General features: G+C 42.0%; 1 protein-coding gene across 1 annotated transcript in view; it reads right to left on the bottom strand.

The window, feature by feature from the left end:
* The window catches only part of LOC139557280 (inositol 1,4,5-trisphosphate-gated calcium channel ITPR3-like), a 50,073-nt gene that overhangs the window by 22,823 nt on the left and 6,397 nt on the right, over positions 1-20,853 (bottom strand). The window contains exons 2-21 of the mRNA XM_071371867.1: positions 13,449-13,519; positions 10,629-10,750; positions 10,448-10,534; positions 8,622-8,780; positions 7,426-7,524; positions 6,988-7,071; positions 6,691-6,837; positions 6,442-6,537; positions 6,268-6,327; positions 6,029-6,168; positions 5,769-5,868; positions 5,531-5,691; positions 5,170-5,311; positions 4,455-4,616; positions 4,149-4,321; positions 3,945-4,064; positions 3,632-3,820; positions 3,210-3,461; positions 2,961-3,105; positions 2,647-2,791 (exon numbers count right to left, since the gene is read on the bottom strand). Of these exons, the coding sequence (XP_071227968.1) occupies positions 2,647-2,791; positions 2,961-3,105; positions 3,210-3,461; positions 3,632-3,820; positions 3,945-4,064; positions 4,149-4,321; positions 4,455-4,616; positions 5,170-5,311; positions 5,531-5,691; positions 5,769-5,868; positions 6,029-6,168; positions 6,268-6,327; positions 6,442-6,537; positions 6,691-6,837; positions 6,988-7,071; positions 7,426-7,524; positions 8,622-8,780; positions 10,448-10,534; positions 10,629-10,750; positions 13,449-13,519 (2,654 nt within the window). The remainder of the gene's footprint in view (positions 1-2,646; positions 2,792-2,960; positions 3,106-3,209; positions 3,462-3,631; positions 3,821-3,944; positions 4,065-4,148; positions 4,322-4,454; positions 4,617-5,169; positions 5,312-5,530; positions 5,692-5,768; positions 5,869-6,028; positions 6,169-6,267; positions 6,328-6,441; positions 6,538-6,690; positions 6,838-6,987; positions 7,072-7,425; positions 7,525-8,621; positions 8,781-10,447; positions 10,535-10,628; positions 10,751-13,448; positions 13,520-20,853) is intronic.

Genomic DNA, 20,853 nt, shown 5'->3' with positions numbered 1-20,853 from the left:
CAAGAAGGTCATTCTGAGAGAGATAGCAGGAGAGCTGGCCAAGGACGGCACGTTCAAGAGTTTTGGAGAGAAAAGAAAGAAGGGATACTGGTCTGTAGTTATTGACATCGGAGGGATCGAGTGTAGGTTTTTTCAGAAGGGGTGCAACTCTCGCTCTCTTGAAGACGGAAGGGACGTAGCCAGCGGTCAAGGATGAGTTGATGAGCGAGGTGAGGTAAGGGAGAAGGTCTCCGGAAATGGTCTGGAGAAGAGAGGAGGGGATAGGGTCAAGCGGGCAGGTTGTTGGGCGGCCGGCCGTCACAAGACGCGAGATTTCATCTGGAGAGAGAGGGGAGAAAGAGGTCAAAGCACAGGGTAGGGCAGTGTGAGCAGAACCAGCGGTGTCGTTTGACTAAGCAAACGAGGATCGGATGTCGTCGACCTTCTTTTCAAAATGGTTGACGAAGTCATCCGCAGAGAGGGAGGAGGGGGGAGGAGGGGGAGGAGGATTCAGGAGGGAGGAGAAGGTGGCAAAGAGCTTCCTAGGGTTAGAGGCAGATGCTTGGAATTTAGAGTGGTAGAAATTGGCTTTAGCAGCAGAGACAGAAGAGGAGAATGTAGAGAGGAGGGAGTGAAAGGATGCCAGGTCCGCAGGGAGGCGAGTTTTCCTCCATTTCCGCTCGGCTGCCCGGAGCCCTGTTCTGTGAGCTCGCAATGAGTCGTCGAGCCACGGAGCAGGAGGGGAGGACCGAGCCGGCCTGGAGGATAGGGGACATAGAGAGTCAAAGGATGCAGAAAGGGAGGAGAGGAGGGTTGAGGAGGCAGAATCAGGAGATAGGTTGGAGAAGGTTTGAGCAGAGGGAAGAGATGATAGGATGGAAGAGGAGAGAGTAGCGGGGGAGAGAGAGCGAAGGTTGGGACGGCGCGATACCATCCGAGTAGGGGCAGTGTGGGAAGTGTTGGATGAGAGCGAGAGGGAAAAGGATACAAGGTAGTGGTCGGAGACTTGGAGGGGAGTTGCAATGAGATTAGTGGAAGAACAGCATCTAGTAAAGATGAGGTCAAGCGTATTGCCTGCCTTGTGAGTAGGGGGGGAAGGTGAGAGGGTGAGGTCAAAAGAGGAGAGGAGTGGAAAGAAGGAGGCAGAGAGGAATGAGTCAAAGGTAGACGTGGGGAGGTTAAAGTCACCCAGAACTGTGAGAGGTGAGCCATCCTCAGGAAAGGAACTTATCAGGGCGTCAAGCTCATTGATGAACTCTCCAAGGGAACCTGGAGGGCGATAAATGATAAGGATGTTAAGCTTGAAAGGGCTGGTAACTGTGACAGCATGGAATTCAAAGGAGGCGATAGACAGATGGGTCAGGGAAGAAAGAGAAAATGTCCACTTGGGAGAGATGAGGATCCCAGTGCCACCACCCCGCTGACCAGAAGCTCTCGGGGTGTGCGAGAACACGTGGGCAGACGAGGAGAGAGCAGTAGGAGTAGCAGTGTTATCATTGGTAATCCATGTTTCCGTCAGTGCCAAGAAGTCGAGGGACTGGAGGGAAGCATAGGCTGAGATGAACTCTGCCTTGTTGGCCGCAGATCGGCAGTTCCAGAGGCTGCCTGAGACCTGGAACTCCACGTGGGTCGTGCGCGCTGGGACCACCAGGTTAGAGTAGCAGCGGCCACGCGGTGTGAAGCGTTTGTATGGTCTGTGCAGAGAGGAGAGAACAGGGATAGACAGACACATAGTTGACAGGCTACAGAAGAGGCTACGCTAATGCAAAGGAGATTGGAATGACAAGTGGACTACACGTCTCGAATGTTCAGAAAGTTAAGCTTACGTTGCAAAAAATCTTATTGACTAAAATGATATAGTACTGCTGGCTGGTGAAATAGGCTAGCTAGCAGTGGCTGCGTTGTTGACTTTGTTTGAAAGTGTAGCTGGCTAGGTAACCTCGACAATTACTCTAGACTACACAATTATCTTGGATACAAAGACGGCTATGTAGCCAGCTAAGATCAAACAAATCAAACTGTTGTACTGTAATGAAATGAAATGTAATACTACCTGTGGAGCGAAGCGGAATGCAACTACTCGCTCCAACCCGGAAGTGCGTATCGTAGAGGGAGAGGCAATAGAAGTGTTGTTTCTTGTATTATTGTCTTTTGTGTCTTTAGAGGACTGCTTCACCTTAATGTCCCCTTTCCCTTTTCTTCTGTCCTTATTTTGTCCCACTTTGTCCCTTCTTTGTCCCTTCTGCCAACTAGACACTCCTTGTTAGCTAGCTAGCTTCTTCCAGGAATGTCCCTAGCAACTGCCTAGCAACAGGTAAACAACTTAGCTAGCTAAGAAAACGGTATAATTTTATGAAAAATTGTTACTTTTTCAAAAGCCTTTCTTCTTTGTTAGCTGCTTGTTTGGTCTCCTATTCAGTTTGCAGTTTTCTTTTGATTTTTTTCGATGTACTTTACTCTAAAAAAACATTTAAATTTCAATATTTGTAGGAGCTCATCTTTTCAGCTGCTGCTGCTTAATTTGGAACTCCGGAACAATGGTGAAAATCATGAGGAAACCTGAATCTGAACGCCTGTTGTGCTGATTTGTTCTATAAAATGGTGCTGTGTGGTAGTTCTCTCATAATAAGGTTAAATGCAGAGTAGAGGTGTTTCTCATTCTCTTACCACTGCCATCGTCCTGGAACATGGGGTTGATGAGTGAAGGGTTAGGGATGCAGTCGATGATTCCCAGAAGGGTCCGTGTCAACCTCAGCAGCTCAAAGAAACTGTAGAAGCCAAAGTAGATGAGGTGTCTGGCCAGGCTCACCACCTGAGGGGACAAAACATTCTAGCAGTTATCATGCTATCGGGACTTCTCCGGGCCAAGTGGTAGAGAGCCAGAGAGTTCTTGTCTCAATACCAAATATAGGCAGCAGCGTTCTGGAGGTATTCACAGTATTCTAAGTAGAAATAGGAATGAGAAAAGAGAGAATTGATACCTCATAGGTCAGTTTGTTCTTTTCCTTGTCAGCGAAAGGCAAGTCATCATTGAGGACGTTGTTGAGGTACTCCTCCATGAACACCATGGTGTTGGCAAACTTGTTCTTCTTATTGTCTCGCGAGTCATCCATGTTGGAGTCATAACTGAGAAAGGGAAGAGATATAGAAGTATAGGAATACAACAAGCAGTTAGAATGCAATGACATTATGCGTAAAACCATATCTGGGAAAACTGTTTGAAGTCATACTCTTTAATTGTGATGGAGGTGGGGATCTCTGTCCAGAGACGGGCGAACTTGACGGGCGTGACCAGCTCCTGGGGGTCTCGGTCGACGTGCGCATGCAGCATCAGTCTGCAGAAAGAGGCGCGCAGGTCAAAGGGCAGTGTCTCGTCCATCATGCACAGGAAGATGAGCTCCACATCCAGCTGCTTGGAGATCTCATCTATGGCCAGGTACTGGCGGTCCAGACACATTCGTGCATACAGCTTCAGCTGGTACCTACCATAAAAAAAGAGAAATGTTCGACAATGAAGCATAGACAAAGCGTCATCGTGGTTTGAATATTTCAGATCAGTAGAACTTCCTTTTTAAACGAGGACTTGTGCACGACATTCCCATGTCTAGGAAATGAGAAGGATACTGATGTGACATCAGTGAGGAGTAAACACCTGTAGTATGTGAGCACGTTCTCGTCATGAGCGTTCCCCTGTCTGGCCTCCTGAGCTAGCTGTCTGATGCCCTTCTCTTGCTTCTCATTCGTCTTGTCAGTCCAGACTAGCCACACCTCATCATCGTCAGCATACTCCTCCATGCCCATGTATTCAGTGGCATTGGGAATCTCTTTGGGCACACGTCGTCTACATGGACAAACATAGGCACACACATTCAATCATGCATACACACACACACATACAGAGGCCATCGCATGTTTAGGTAAGTGTGTGGATGTGTGCAGTTTAGTAAAAAAGAAGTGCCACTCACTCAGTCTTTATGAGGATGTCTTGGTTCTTGGGATCCAGCACACACTTACAGATCAGCTCCTGAGTGACAGGAATGGCCACGTTGTTGGACACACACAGATCTGACAGGTAGTCCAGAAACCTGAGGGGAAGCAGGCCCATGTTTGAGATACAACAGTTTTGAATGTACATGGGTATTATTTAGTCAGGGGGTCACTCTCCTCACCTGGGTTCCCTGTTCTTGCGGACCAGGCTAACAAAGGTCTCCACCTCCGTCTTGGTGATGTGTTTCTCCAGCAGCTTGCGGTTGTTGTGCAGCAGAGCAGTGATGGTGTCCTCAGCCAGGATGTCATAGCCAATCTGAGACTGCATCACCCCGAACTGCTTGGCTATGTGCTCCTGATGGGGCAAAAGAGTGAGACTAATGTGTCTTGGAAGTAAAGAAGGCCCAGGGATCAATAATTCAGTTTGGATAAATGACAGAGGGACAGGAATATGGAAGGAAAAAAGTATGTGAGACAATGTGGTCTACCTGGTTCTTGCGGTAGTCTTCCTGTGAGTGTCGCAGTACCCGATAACAGAGACGGAACATGTACTGGTAGGGGGAATTCTTCTGGTCTGACAGCTCCTCCAATCGCAGCAATGGGCCCTCTGTCCCTTTATCTTTGAAAGGGGCCTTCAAGATCCCGAAGATCTTTGAAGGGACAAAAGAATAGAGAACTATTCAAGGGAACATGTGACAATATGGATATAATGACAAGAAATGATGACCCTATATGTCATCATCAGTCTAATGCAGACCCGCTGGCTATTTTCTTTTCGGGGTGGAACTCAGTTGGAATAATAGAATACACAAAGCACAATTTTGAAATTTGCCTGTGCATCAGCAGTCACTCAATTAGCCCATGCCAGCAATTTATTTATTTATTAGTAAGTTAGTCTTGAGGCCAGCTATCTAAACTTGTAGTAAGCAAGGTTGAATTACCGACCGGGTTGGGGCCCATTGATCATCAGTTATCATATAAAAAACTGTTTGCCTTCACCCTATGGCAAAATGTGTAGAATTGCAGGAAATTAGCTGTAAAACTGAAATTTTTTCTCTCCGCCCCATGTCAAAATGAGTACAATTGCATGACATTTTTTTATAAAATGGCAACATTTTCTCTACGCCCCATGATGATTTCCGTTTTCAAAGTTGCCCATCCCTGGTCTAATGCAACCCAGATGTTTAAAGTGGGTCTTCTGACCTGTTTGAGGATGTTTTGTTCCCTCATGAGTTTCTGTCTCTCGCGGTTGGCCTTGGTCATCGCCACATCCAGGACGACCTGGCCGCTGTTGGGCGTGTCCACCACAAAGAACACCAGGTCCTCCAGCAGCTTAATGGCAAATCTGCAGGGTCAAACACAGGACACGGTCGGACACAGCTGTTACTGGTCTGGCACATTGGGTCTGGCCAGGGAACTATGCCATTGACTGGATTACAGTATAAGCTGTAAAACAGCTGGCTTTAATCAAGTATAACATAGAGCTCACAGGGGAAAAGTTAGGTTTATTAGAAGTAGTTTGATTTCATAGATTCATTTGGGGCCTTTTCTGCATATACTTTACCTTCTGTCATTGGGACTGATAAAGCCCTCATTGAACCTGTCCACTATTGTGCTCAACATGAAACTGGCATCATTGGCAAAGTCCAGATCCCGGATCTCCATCACTGGCACGGACACTATGGCAAATGCCTCCTTATCCTCCTTGGTAGGGCAGGTGCCCAGCTGAAACAAGGATATAACAGAAATACTGAGTCCGAATGAACTCAGTGTCACAGTAAATCAAGTGACATGGTTCTTACCATGAGCCGGATGGGTCTCTCCTCGTCGATATCTATGGGCACGTTGGTACTCTGGATCCATGTGTTGGTGCATAGGTGTCTGAGACGCACGTATGAATTCCTGAGAAGAAGAAAGTTTACAATAGAAAGCCAGTGAAACATACTGTAGGTCAAGTCTTTGCTTCTTTATAAATAGCTATATACAGTTGTATATACTGTATTGTACAGACTGTGCAGATGGGTTGAGGCCGATAGTGAGTTGAAGTGGTACAGTACAGTACCTTGGCACAAAGGAGTCTGTTTTCTGCAGAGTGGTGGGGTCTAGCTCAAACAAGGAGGCAATGTCATTCCCATGAGGCACAGCCACCAGCTTGTACTTTATCCTCTCACCCAACATCTTTAGTTTTCCTCTACTGTCCAGCTACAGAGGGCAGGGGTCAAGGGTTAGAGTTTAGCACATTGACTGTCATGTGTTAGATTAACTAGACAGAAGGGAGGTCCAAAAAAAAAGGATGCGTACCGTATCTTCACTCGCCGAAGTCTGGATTTCAACGCTGTCACCTTTATAACCCGGATTTTCCTAAAGCAACCACAAACACATGTACTCTAAAATGACTCTGCATCAATACTGCCCGTGTGATAACCAGAGCACCGTGGTGACCAATATCCATGGTCCAATACTTGATCATGTTACCTCAGCGGCAAGATAGTTCCCTGTGGCAAGGTGTTTAAAGCGATACAGACTGTTCCAGTGTCCGGCCCCTCCTCGACATGGATCATGATGCACCACCTTGGAACACATCACACCATCAAAACAAACATCAATCGTCATACCTTAGGCCATTTAGCTGCTGTACAACAGAGCATATCAAAACTGTACTAGGATTCAAAAACGGCAAGTAAGTGTGTGTGCGTGGGCTTGGGTGCCCGTGCGTGTACCAACCTCCACTTCCCACAGGGCATTGGAGCTGGTGGCAGAGGTAGCAGACTGGCGCAGGGTGGTACGGAGGAACACATGCAGCTTGACCTTGTACTCATCACAGGTCAGGAACTTCTCCTGCTCCGCATGGAACAACCGCACTACATCCCCCTGACCAGACACACCAGCAGAGATATCAAATCATCTAAAGCTTGAGGTTAGAATGCTATTATTGTGTTAGGGTTGGAAAGTGAAGAAGAATCAATTACAATGATACAAATAGTGACAGTAATATACACACGAATGTTAAAGGAGACTTACTCCTTTCAAGACTTCATCCTTGTGGTCACTGAACATCATGAACAGGTTGATTTTCCAGCTAGTGTTGCAGTTCACAGAGTTAACCTGCAGGGGGACACACCTATACGTCAGCTTCAGCATAGCACACCTGTTCCCACTAGATGGGTAAGCTGCTAAGTCAAAACTCGCCATATCGTCAAAGTGTACGAAAACAAAAATGAAGCTTTTTGGTCTTAATTTAAGGTTAGGGTTAGCCATAAGATTAGCAGTGTGGTTAAGGTTAGGGTTAAAATCAGATTTTAAGAAGACAAATTGTAGGAATAGGTGGGGCTTATCATCATTGCTGGCAGTAACAACCGTTGGTTCTTCGCAATTGGGAAGTAACACAGTCAGAAGCCTCACTCTCCCAGACAGATTCAGTCATGGATTAATCATAGAGTGTGGGTATGACTCTCTTACCTCTTTGCATCCAGTGTGGTCAGAGAGCTCATAGTTACTGGCATGTAGGGGCTGGCCTGCATTCACTGGGTTCAGGATCACCTTATCTCCTACCACTACCTGCAGAAGAACACAGAAATAAGCACAACAACAATTCCACAAGAATTCAAGTTGCAATAAGCAGTTGAAACAATAATGCCTTGTCCCCAGCTGAGGGATGGGGTTTGAGAAATGTGCAATGGATGCATGGATTGACCATCCATGATATCAAACTTATAGATTTAACCATGTTTTGAGGCTATATAGTGTTTGTTTATATTTACATTGTTTACAAACATTGGAGTTGATTTAAGCTTATATTTTGGGTTCTGATAATATACGACAGTTGAAGTAAGCTCATGAGGCATTTATAAGTTATGTTCTTCAAGAATCAAAGGGTAAATATCATTAATTTATAAGTAAAACAAATTATGGATATAGCAACTGCAGATTGCCCCTATAGATTGTCTGAGATTTGTAAGTTTGCATGTGTTAGTGAATGTGTGTATGCAGTGGTGTTAAGTACTTAAGTAGTACTTTAAAGTATTTTTACTTAAGTCGTTGTTTGGGGTATCTGTACTTTATTTTACTATTTATATTTCTGCCAACTTTTACTTCACTACATTCCTAAAGAAAATAATGTACTTTTTATTCCATACATTTTCCCTGACACCCAAAAGTACTCTACATTTTGAATGCTTATCAGGACAGGAAAATGATCTAATTCACACACTTATCAAGAGAACATCCCTGGTCATCCCTGCTGCCTCTGATCTGGCGGACTCACTAAATACACATGCTTGGTTTGTAAATGATGTCTGAGTGGTGGAGTGTAGCCCTGGCTATCCATCAATAAAAATAAATAATTGTGCCGTCTGGTTTGCTTAATATAAGGAATATGAAATGATTTATACTTTTACGTTTGATACTTAAGTTACATTTGAGCAACTCCATTTACATTTTATACTTAAGTATATTAAACCAAATACTTTTAGACCTTTACTCAAATAGTATTTTACTGGGTGACTCACTTTTACTTGAGTCATTTTCTATTAAGGTAACTTTACTTTTACTCAAGTATGACAATTGAGTACTTTTCCCACCCCTGTGTGTATGTGATTGAACGCAACTGCGCATGTCAGTTGAGTCTGTGCAGTAATACGAGTTAGGTAAGTTACATTGTCTCCGTTGGCCCGTAGCTTCCAGAAGGGTTGGATGAACATCCAGGAGCCCTCATTCCCCGTCCCGTCCAGGGTGACGCGCATGGCATTCTTCTCCAGCAGGGCAGGCAGACGCTTATTCACAGTCAGGTATTTATTACTCTTCATATGCAGCAGCTGTCAGCCAGGGCAGATCACACACGCAGAAAAACAGGCCACTGTTAAACCTCGCTCACTTTCATATTGTGTCTGTGATACTGTGCTGTTATGATGGAAGCTAGAATAGCTCACTATCCCATTCAGGAATGGGAACCAGCCAGCCAGAAAGGGAACCACTTAAGAACGGCTGAATGACCAAGATGAATAGTACTAAAACCATGTATCAACAGACAGGATCACCCTGCTGTTGTCATTCAGAGATTAGTATGTTCTACAGACAGTGCATTTCTCTCATTTCAATGGGAGAGAGTGAATGGGAAATAGCATATCTTTCTTTCACTAAAGCTTATGCTAAGAGGATATGAAGGAGAATAAAGGAGTGGGAGAGACCTGGGGAAGCTATGCAGTAAGACTTACTTCCTGGAAGATAAAGTGACGTCACTAGATGAGTTGTACTGTATTGTATGCTTGTCATTGGTGTGATGTGTGCACTTGCACAGCCATTAACAGATTACAGCTATTGATCTCCTGAGAGAGCGCGACACCCACTTTGTCTACAAACCCTCCCCTCCGTCTCCCACCTCAGCCTGTCCGAATCAGGAGGAACGCCACACTACACAGTCACAAGGAACCACACCTATAATGTCTGCCCAGATAAGAGAGGGCTCTTAACATTAACCCTTAACTTTATGTCCCATGTTTCTGTAAGTGCACAGCCCTTTATGTTTGTGTGAAGATAAGGCTTCAGAGTCAATATTGACCAGGTGCAGGTCCAGTGAGTGGGAATCCTGGCCCCTAGACCTCAGTCAATACATCCATTTCTCATGCGATATTGAACACGGTTCTGTGCATTTTCCTGTGAATCATTAAACCTATTTTCTTTATTGCGCCTTCGGTGATGAAAACAGGGGCTAGAGACCTGATGATGACTATCAACTGTAGCATATCTATGAAATTAACAAAACTCTCAAATATGTTATCATTCAAGTTCAGACAAATATTATTGTTCTTGGTTTAACACAGACTAGTGCTATATATGCAGTAATCTAGGCTATGCTACATAGGCATTTCATGTGAAATGCCCAGCGGCAGGTATTACTGGAAAACCTGTGCAGTCTTCTCTCTCAACACTTAGGATCTCTTTTGAATATGAACACACCTAGAGGAAAATCTGACTTCACCTGGCAATGGTAATGACAACCTGACACACTGACTGTCTAGGTTTCCATACCGGAGTGACATACAGAAACAAGCCGTTATGGACCCGTTTTAAGAGTCATGATGAGGAAGATTTGATTGTGAATCACCTGACTGACTATCACACCAATCCCTGTAACTCGGGGTCAATAACTCCCCTTAGTGAGTGATGCTGCATACTTAATGTATTAAAACACAGATGTTCTGGGAACCATCCCTGATTGATACTGTGCAGGTGTGCTCAAACCTCAATACTTTACCAGACCCATTCTGTTTTGTGCTCTGCAGACCCTTCACACTCAGAATGTGCCGGGGTGCTCAAGCTTCCCCTCGGGTACAAGACCAGCCATTCATTGACAGTGGCCTAATCCCATGACATCACAACAGAGTTACAGTAATTCCATTCACCAGAGTAGGGAGAAGCGTAAGCTGTTGAACACCTGAGGGTCTGCTTACCTAAACAGTGCTGCTGGGAACTCAAACCTTACCTGAATGACAGTGCCATATTTTACTACATCTCCGTGGACTTTCTTGTTTTCGGTCTCATTCTGTTTCTGCTCCAGGTTAGAGGCATGCTGTGGAGAACAAGGACAAGGTTACATCAGTTTCAGTGTTAGTCCAGTGTACTGCATCTAACCAAGTGGTATGATCCTTGGTAGTATCTTTTACCTGTAGTTTCTGAAGTAGCACAACATCAGCGATCTTGTCCTTCTCGTGCTTGGCCTGCTTGGCTTTCCAGAACTGTTTCTGTGCAGAGTAACGGTTCATGGGACACACTTTGAAGAGGCAGTCTGAGACAAGAGAGTGGGTTCAAGGGTCAAGACTGCTATTCAGGGGACTGGTGAGTATTCAATGTAATAGCTGTTTTGGTTTCAAACTTAAATACCTGTATTATGGGGGGGAGAGCTAGTGGTGAACTTATCGCAGATTGATTACTATCCCAAGATGGCTGCCATTATACCAAACATCTACTTTTTTTATAGTAAAGATGTGCTGGGTCACTGTCTGAGCAAGTATATATCGCTTCCACATAAAAAGCATAATGTTAATGTTAAAAAGCGGTTAGTAACTTGCTCCACACCCACCATAGGGGAGAGTGGATCTGGGCGTCTGGTCAATATTTTACTTCCTATCCTCAGAGGGATATCCTGTTTTTAAAGGAGCCTAATACTGGAGATGAAGGGCTTTATCAGCTGGCTGTCTGTGTGCCTTGTGAGTACAGTACAGTAGTTGTTATCTGCCACACAGGCCTGACAGGAAGCTTCTACAGCCACCAAAATGGCAAACATCTTTAAAAATGTCAATGTCACTCATCCTTCTGCAAATATTGAAATTGCTTCTTTGGTACAGTCAATGTGTGGCAGGATAAATCTTTATATAGGGAAATCATGCAAACAGCTGACAATACTATTCATATAAAACCATTACATGGGAAACAATTAGAGTGTAATTAGACTATGACACAGTTGTTGAGACTTATGGGTCAAAATACTTTTTCACATGACTGTAAATGTAAGTACACCCTTTGGAAAGTGTTATTTTTTTGGACATATTTGGACACATGGATATTTGAGCTGAATTCCAACCACATTCATTGATAAAGGTAAACCAATTTAACAAATGACACAAAAAAATAATTTGAAAATGTTATGCAATTAAAATAAACAAAAATGCTATTTCCTTATGCAGAAAAAAAAGTACACCCCTACCATCACCTAAAATGGCTAAACTTAGGATCAGGTACACCAAAACAGGTGCAAATGATTAGGAAATCATTATAGAGTACCTTGGGAGGGTCTAGCCTTCCATTATGGTTTGTTATTAACCATATGGGTGAATGGTAACACATCATGCAAAGATCAAAATACCTATCCGAGGCCCTCAGAAGAAGAATTATTGATGCCTGTGAGTCTGGGAGCGGTTACAAATCCACTTCCAAGCAATTCGAAGTGCATTGTTCCAATGTCCGACGGATCATCTACAAATGGAGAAAATTCCAGACCACTGGCAATCTACCTAGGACATAGAAGTCTCTAAGAACCCCAGGGTAACATCAAGGGATCTACAGGCCTCTCTTGCCACAATCAATGTCAAAGTACATGAATCAACTGTTGGAAAGAGACTGCACGAAGTTGGCCTACGTGGGAGGTCAGGAAGGAAGAAGCCTCTGCTCTCAAAAACAATATGAAGACAAGACCGACGTTTCCCAGACAACACCTGGGTAAAGACCAAAACTACTGGAACAACGTGCTCTGGACAGATGAGACAAAGGTGGAGTTGTTTGCCCGCAATGCCAGACGCCATCTTCGGCGAAAACGAAACACTGCCTTTGAACAGAAGAACCTCATACCAACCGTAAAGCATGGAGGCGGTGGCATTATGGTTTGGGGCTGCTTTGCTGCCTGAGGGCCTGGCCAACTTGCCATCATTTAGTCAACCGTGAATTCCATATTGTACCAGAGAATTGTTGAGGAGAATGTGAGGCCATCTGTCAAAAAGCTGAAGCTGAACCGAACATGGATCTTGCAACAGGACAATGATCCAGAACACGCAAGCAAAGCTACAACAGAATGGCTCAAAAAGAAGAAATGGAGGATTATGGAATGGCCGAGTCAAAGCCAAGATCTCAATCGTGTCAAAATGCTGTGGGGGGACTTGAAACGGGCAGTGCATACAATAAATCCCTCAAACATTACACAGTTGAGGCAGTACTGTAAAGAAGAGTGGGATTTTTTTTTTATCCCAGTCAATATAAGAGCCTGATAGACAGTTACAAGAAACAGCTACATTAAGTTATTTAAGCCAAAGGGGGCAACACCAGCTATTGAAGCTAGGTGTGTACTTATTTTTCCCCGCACTATAGAATTGCATTTCTGTTGATTTTGATGAATGAATGATTGCAAAGTATGATCTTTCAGTTTCATTTGTTAAAGTAGGTTACCTTTATCTGTCAATAGTGTTGAAGCGATGATTACATATCCATCTGTCCAAATATTTACAAAACAATACAACTTTCTAGGGAGTGAACTTACTTTTTCATTAGACTGTATGTAGATCGTCAACATTTCTGTTTAAACTAAGATCCAAGAGCAGGATATCAAATGAACCTTTGATCAGAAATGCTCTGAATGTGTGTTACTCGAGGGATGGATGAGAGGAAAGTGCGGGTTCCAGCCCCCTTCAGAGGCCAGCCAGTGGAAAATGTTCTGGGTGTTTGGCTGCTCTCTGACTTGGAGTCTGTTCTCTCTGGTGCCAATATCAGGCAGAGTGGGCAGAGAACAGTACATTCCCCATATGTCACAGTCATTGACAGACAGAGGCATAAAACAGACACACAATAACATGCATAGCATGGGAAATCACTCACAAACACACAGGGAAGTATACATGCACGCACACACATACATGCCACTGACAAAGACACACACACAAGCACCCGCATACACTTTACGTTGTAGGCATAAATAAATCATTTAATACTCATCTAACCTCTGAACTTCTTGGGGGGATAGTCCAGGTCCCCTGCAGCTGGTTCTACCACACATCGGTCATCCACCAACCTAGGGAGAAAAACAACACAATGCAGATCATATATCAACATTTACAGACAAATAATTGTACTGCAGTGTTTGTATACAGCCCTCAAATTCAAATCTGGACCTTGAAGCCAATTCCATTGCTTTGTTTCATACTACCCCTCTAATCAAGGACTGAATTAGACCAGGGACACCAGGTGGGTACAATGAAATAGCAGGTAGAACAGAAACCGGACCTCGTAGGGTACGATTTGAATACTCCTGGTATACATATGGCAACATATGCAGTGTTTCCCCTAGAGTTTGTTTTCAGCAGTGGTGGCAAGGGTGGGACATTGCTACTACCGTTAGCGCAATGACATGCTAGCTGTTCCTACAGACTTCTAGTAATTGAGCCAATGACTTTCCTTTTTTAAAGCACATCTCAGCAGAAATATATACAAATGAAAAAGATCACATCACACTTTTTTGCAGCGGTGGCAACAATTTAGCAGCGGCGGCCCACCACTGCTAAATGAATATAGGAGAAACACCGATATGGCAGAACAAATACCATGACACTAATTCCCTCATGCAGAAACCATCTACATTGATTTCCACTTGGATTTGCTCCATGTCTCATTATGGTCTGACTTAAGCAGCTATTTATTATGAGCCACTGTGAGTGTCAGTGACATAGTGTTGTATTGTAATAAAGATCATCAGATCCTTAAACTCTACATGAACAGAGTGCAGAGTGAATAGCATAAACATGTTGATTTAATATACACAGAAAAAAATAGATCTATTTGTCTCAAATGGTCTCGTTGGAATTATTTTTATCTATGGAACAAACAGTGCCTTCAGACCCCTTCACTTTTTCCACACTTTGTTGTGTTACAGCCTGAATAAAACATTTATTACATTTAGATTTTGTGTCACTGGCTTACACACAATACCCAATAATGTCAAAGTGGAATTATGTTTTTGAAATACTTACAAATTAATAAAAAAGGAAAAGCTGAAATGTCTTGAGTCAATAAGTATTGAACCCCTTTGTTATGGCAAGGCTAAATGAGGACAGGAGTAAAAATGTGACATAAGTTGCATGGACTCACTCTCTGTGCAATAATGGTGTTTAACATTATTTGTTTTATGACTACCTCATCTGTGCCCACATTTACAATTATCTTTAAGGTCCCTCAGCTGAGCAGTGAATTTCAAACAGATTCAACCACAAGGAGATTTTCCAATGCCTTGCAAAGAAGTGCACCTATTGGTAGATATATATAGATTTTTAAATCACATTCAACATTCCTTTAAGCATGACAAAGTTATTAATTACACTTTGGATGGTATATCAACACACCCAGTCACTACAAAGATACAGGCGTCCTTCCTAACTCGGTTGCCGGAGAGTTAGGAAGCCGCTCAGGGATTTCACCATGAGTCCAATGGTGACTTTAAAACAGTTACAGAGTTGAATGGCTGTGGTAGGAGAAAACTGAGGATGGATCAACAACATTATAGTTACTTCACAATATTAACCTTAATGACAGAGTGAAAAGAAGGAAGCCTTTCACAGAATAAAAATATTACAAAACATGCATCCTGTTTGCAGTAAGGCACTAAAGAAAACTGCAAAAAAGTTGTCTAAGAAATAAACTTTATGTTCTGAATACAAAGCGTTATGTTTGGGGCAAATCCAACACATCACCGAGTACCACTCTTCATATTTTCAAGCATAGTCGTGGTTGCATCATGTTATGGGTATGCTTGTCATTGGCAAGGACTAGGGAGTTTCTTTTTAGGATAAGAGGCTTTTTAATCATATCTGTAAGGTCCCTCAGCCAAGCAATGAATTTCAAACATAGATTCAACCACAAAGACCAGGGAGGTTTTCCAATGCCTTGCAAAGAAGGGCACCTATTGGTAGATGGGTAAAAATAAATGACAGAGTGAAAAGGAAGCCTGTAAAGAATAAAATATTTTCCAAAACATACATCCTGTTTGCAATAAGGCACTAAGGTAAAAGTGCAAAACAATGTGGTAAAGAAATGACATTTATATCCGGAATACAAAATGTTATGTTTGGGGCAAATCCAACACAACACATCAGCGAGTACCACTACCCACATTTTCAAACATGGTGGTGGCTGCATCATGTTATGGGTATGCTTGTCATCGGCAAGGACTAGAGAGTTTTTTTTTAGGATAAAAATAAATGGAATAGAGCTAAGCACTGGCAAAATCCTAGAGGAAAACCTAGTTCAGTCTGCTTTCCAACAGACACTGGGAGACAAATTCACCTTTCAGCAGGACAATAACTTAAAACACAACGCCAAATATTAACTGGAGTTGCTTAGCAAGATGACATTGAATGTTCCTGAATGGCCTAGTTAAAGTTTTGACTATGGCAAGACTTGAAAATGGCTGTCTAGCAATGATCAACAACCAACTTGGCAGAGCTGAAGAATTTTTTAAGAATAATGTGCAATTTTTGTACAATCCAGGTGTGCAAAGCTCTTAGAGACTTACCTAGAAAGACTCACAGTTGCCAAAGGTGATTCTAACATGTATTGACTCAAGGGTGTGAATACTTAAGTAAATGAGATATTTCTGTATTTCATTATCAATACATTTGCTAACATGTTTTCACTTTGTCATTATGGGGTATTGTGTGTAGATGGGTGATCATATTTTTTAAAAATCAATTTTGAATTCAGGCTGTAAGAACAAAATGTGGAATAAGTCAAGGGGTATGAATACTACTCGATTTCACGCCAGCTGAAAATATTTTAGTTATCTCAGATTCTTCTTAAAATTCTCACATAGTAAGTTAATTGGGATGAAGGACGTTTAACATGATTTTTAAATGTGTATCACAAACAATTTTTGGTGCAATTTTAGGCCCCTTTTAGACCTATACATGCCTACTGTAAGACCCTATGATCTGTGAACTGTACATGATAAAAGAGTATGTCTAAATCCTGAAATACACATGTTCACATTCATTTATTCAACATTAAAATTACAAAAAGTACCCTTTTTGATTTCGCTTATTTTTAGACATATGCCTTGGAACAATATAACGTTACTCTTCAAACATGTCAAATTTCCACAGTGGGATCTCTGGTACTTTAATGATATGACAATGTTATACATAGAAATGTACATTATAGGTCATTAACCAATCAGAGCCCTCCTTTAGGATTGCACATTCAGCAAGTCACCAGCAGTGGGAGTTTGGTTTGAATCCATTTTCCCATTCACTGTGATGGTGGTGCTCATAAAAATGGATCATACCTTTAGTATGAATTATCAGAGAGCCCACACAGAATTAGCAGAAAGCCCACTCTGGAAATGTGATGTGCTTTTAGAAAATATTGTTCCAATCTTAAAACTAACTAAATCAAAACAGATAGTTTTGAGATATTAATAATGATATTTTTAATATTGAATGAATGAGAACATTTGTATTTCAGAATCAAGACATTATTTAGAGCACCATATTTTAGAGCACACTATAAGTAGTATAATGACCATCCTGACTGGTTGCATCACTGCCTGGTACGGCAATTGCTCGGCCTCCGACCGCAAGGCAGTTCAGAGGGTAGTGCAAACGGCCCAGTACATCACTGGTGCTAAGCTGCCTGCCATCCAGGACCTCTACACCAGGCTGTGTCAGAGGAAGACCTTAAAAATTGTCAAAGACCCCACCCACCCCAGTCATAGACTGTTCTCTCTACTACCGCATGGCAAGCGGTACCGGAGTGCCAAGTCTTGGACAAAATGGTTACCTCAATTGGCCCGACCAACCAGTGCTCCCGCACATTGGCTAACTGGACCATCTGCATTGTGTCCCACCACCCGCCTGCTACTCTCTGTTCATCATATATGCATAATCACTTTAACCATACCTACATGTACATACTACCTCAATATGCCTGACTAACCGGTGTCTGTATATAGCCTTACTACTCTTATTTTCAAATGTCTTTTTACTGTTGTTTTATTTCTTTACTTACCTACACACACACACACACACACATACACACCTTTTTTTCGCACTATTGGTTAGAGCCTGTAAGTAAGCATTTCACTGTAAGGTCTACACCTGTTGTATTCGGCGCACGTGACAAATAAACTTTGATACCAAGATGTTTTGATACCAAGATGCTTTGATACCAAGATGTTGTCCGTATCATGTACGGTTCACAGATCATAGGGTCTTACGGGAGGCATACACTGAGCGTACAAAACATTAGGAACACCTGCTCTTTCCATGACCTAGACTGACCAGGTGAAAGCTAGTATCCCTTATTGATGTCAATCAGCGTATATGAAGAGAAGACAGGTTAAAGAAAGATTTTTAAGCCTTGAGACTAGAGGTCGACCGATTATGATTTTCCAATGCCGATACCGATTATTGGAGGACCAAAACAAGCTGATACCGATTAATTGGCCAATTTATTTATATATATATATATATATATATATATATATATATATATATATATATATATATATATATGTAATAATGACAATTACAACAATACTGAATGAACACTTATTTTAACTTAATATAATACATATATAAAATCTATTTAGTCTCATAAATAATGAAACATGTTCAATTTGGTTTAAATAATGCAAAAACAGTGTTGGAGAAGAAAGTAAAAGTGCAATATGTGCCATGTAAAAAGCTAACGTTTAAGTTCCTTGCTCAGAACATGAGAACATATGAAAGCTGGTGGTTCCTTTTAACATAAGCCTTCAAAATTCCCAGTTTAGAGGTTTTAGGTTGTAGTTATTATAGGAATTATAGGACTATTTCTCTCTATACCATTTGTATTTCATATACCTTTGACTATTGGATGTTCTTATAGGCACTGAAGTATTGCCAGCCTAATCTCGGGAGTTGATAGGCTTGAAGTCATAAACAGCGCAATGCTTGAAGCACAGCGAAGAACTGCTGGCAAACGCAGGAAAGTGTTGTTTGAATGAATGCTTACGAGCCTGCTGCTGCCTACCACCGCTCAGTCAGACTGCTCTATCAAATATCAAATCATAGACTTAATTATAATATAATAAACACACAGAAATATGAGCCTTTGGTCATTAATATGGTCAAATCCGGAAACTATAATTTCGAAAACAAAACATTTATTATTTCAGTAAAATACGGAACCGTTCCGTAATTTATCTAACAGGTGGCATCCCTAAGTCTAAATATTGCTGTTACATTGCACAACCTTCAATGTAATGTCATAATTATGTACAATTCTGGCAATTTAATTACGGTCTTTGTTAGAAAGAAATGGTCTTCACACAGTTCGCAACGAGTCAGACGGCCCAAACTGCTGCATATACCCTAACTCTGCTTGCACAAAACGCAAGAGAAGAGACACAATTTCCCTAGTTAAAATAAATTCATGTTAGCAGGCAATATTAACTAAATATGCAGGTTTAAAAATATATACTTGTGCATTGATTTTAAGAAAGGCATTGATGTTTATGGTTAGGTACACATTGGTGCAACGACAGTGCTTTTTTTCACGAATGCGCTTGTTAAATCATCACCCATTTGGCGAAGTAGGCTGTGATTCGATGATAAATTAACAGGCACTGCATTGATTATATGCAAAGCAGGATAAGCTAGATAAACTAGTAATATCATCAACCATGTGTAGTTAACTAGTGATTATGTTAAGATTGATTGTTTTTTATAAGATAAGTTTAATGCTAGCTAGCAACTTTCCTTGGCTCCTTGCTGCACTCAGTCTTAGTCAGCCTGCCACGCAGTTTCCTCGTGGAGTGCAATGTAATCGTCCATAATCGGCGTCCAAAAATTACGATTACTGATCGCTATGAAAACTTGAAATCGGCCCTAATTAATTGGCCATGCTGATTAATCGGTCGACCTCTACTTGAGACATTGATTATGTATGTGTGCCATTCAGAGGGTGAATGGGCAAGATAAAAGATTTAAGTGCCTTTTTTAACGGGGTACGGTAGTAGGTGTCAGGCACACCGGTTTGAGTGTGTCAAGAACTGCAACAATGCTGGGTTTTCACACTCAACAGTTTCCTGTGTGTATCAAGAATGGTCCACCACCCAAAGGACATCCAGACAACTTGACAACTGTGGGAAGCACTGGAGTCAACATGGGCCAGCATCCCTGTGGAACGGTTTCGGCACTATGTCGAGCCCATTTCCTGACAAATTGAGGCTGTTCTGAGGGCAAAAGGGGGTGCAACTCAATAGTAGGACGGTGTTCCTATTGTTTTGTACACTGTCTAAAACGGGCCTAAACTGGTCACTTTCATCATGATTTTCTCAAAAATGGTTTGTAAAAATGTAAAAAGCATTTCCTCGCAATTAAGTTTTTACGTGAAAATTGCCAGAACAATCTGAGACACCAAAAATATTCCTGCTCCTGTTGACGTGGAATCGACCCATTTCTGGTAATCTACTGTATAGCCTATTATAAGTGGTAGTTCCATGACTGTAGATGACACACAGAAGGCAGGACAGGCCCATACAATGCTGTGAAAATATGCAAAAAGGGTTCATGCTTTTAAAAGAGCCTGTCTGAAAGGCCAAGCTAATCCTACATCTTTACCATCTGTCTGTATAATCATGTTAGCGTGCAGAGGGTTGTCTCCAATTAATGACCCTTTATCCCCTCCACATAATCAATGAGCGTTACCTAGCAGCCAGGTAGGGGTGTTGTCTACCTATTATGGGCTCATTACTTTGGCTAGAGTCTGTAGTGTTCCACCTGGTAATGAATAGTTTTTTGTTCCCCTAGTCATTTGCACTGCACATGAATCACTCAACCTCAGGAATTTAGGTATTTTTTAAAAACAACAGATTTTTTTTAGAGCCACTTTAGGGTAATTTAATTAATTCACACAAAAGAAGACAAGTGAAAGACAAAACAGTACAGATAAAAACAAGGTAAAAAAAGTGTGCAGGTGAGGTTGGAAACCCAAGAGGGCTTATATGACCACATCAACAAAAAAGCGATATATGTACAAAACAGCTGGTTCAAATCAATTAGGCCTAAACAAATACTTCAAATTGCAATTGAACATGAGACTCAACGTACAAAAAAAACATGTTTGCAAGATATTTTTATATATTTAAATTGTGGTGTGAATACCATCAGTGGTGTGCTGTTTGACTAGGTTACCATCAATGGGTGGCAGCGCTTTACCAAAGCATCTCTTATGTGTGATTGAATGCAGCACAGCTGTCAGATGTCACAGGAAGAGAGCAGGCTATGACACCTTTGAAACCGGTGTCAGGTCCCTGATTATTTAATTCATAACACAGAGATCTGCACTGTTCTCACATGTGTATTTTACTCAAGA

Source organism: Salvelinus alpinus, chromosome 28 (assembly GCF_045679555.1).
Source record: "Salvelinus alpinus chromosome 28, SLU_Salpinus.1, whole genome shotgun sequence".
Classification (NCBI taxonomy): domain Eukaryota; kingdom Metazoa; phylum Chordata; class Actinopteri; order Salmoniformes; family Salmonidae; genus Salvelinus; species Salvelinus alpinus.
This window is presented reverse-complemented; position numbering and strand designations above follow the sequence as displayed.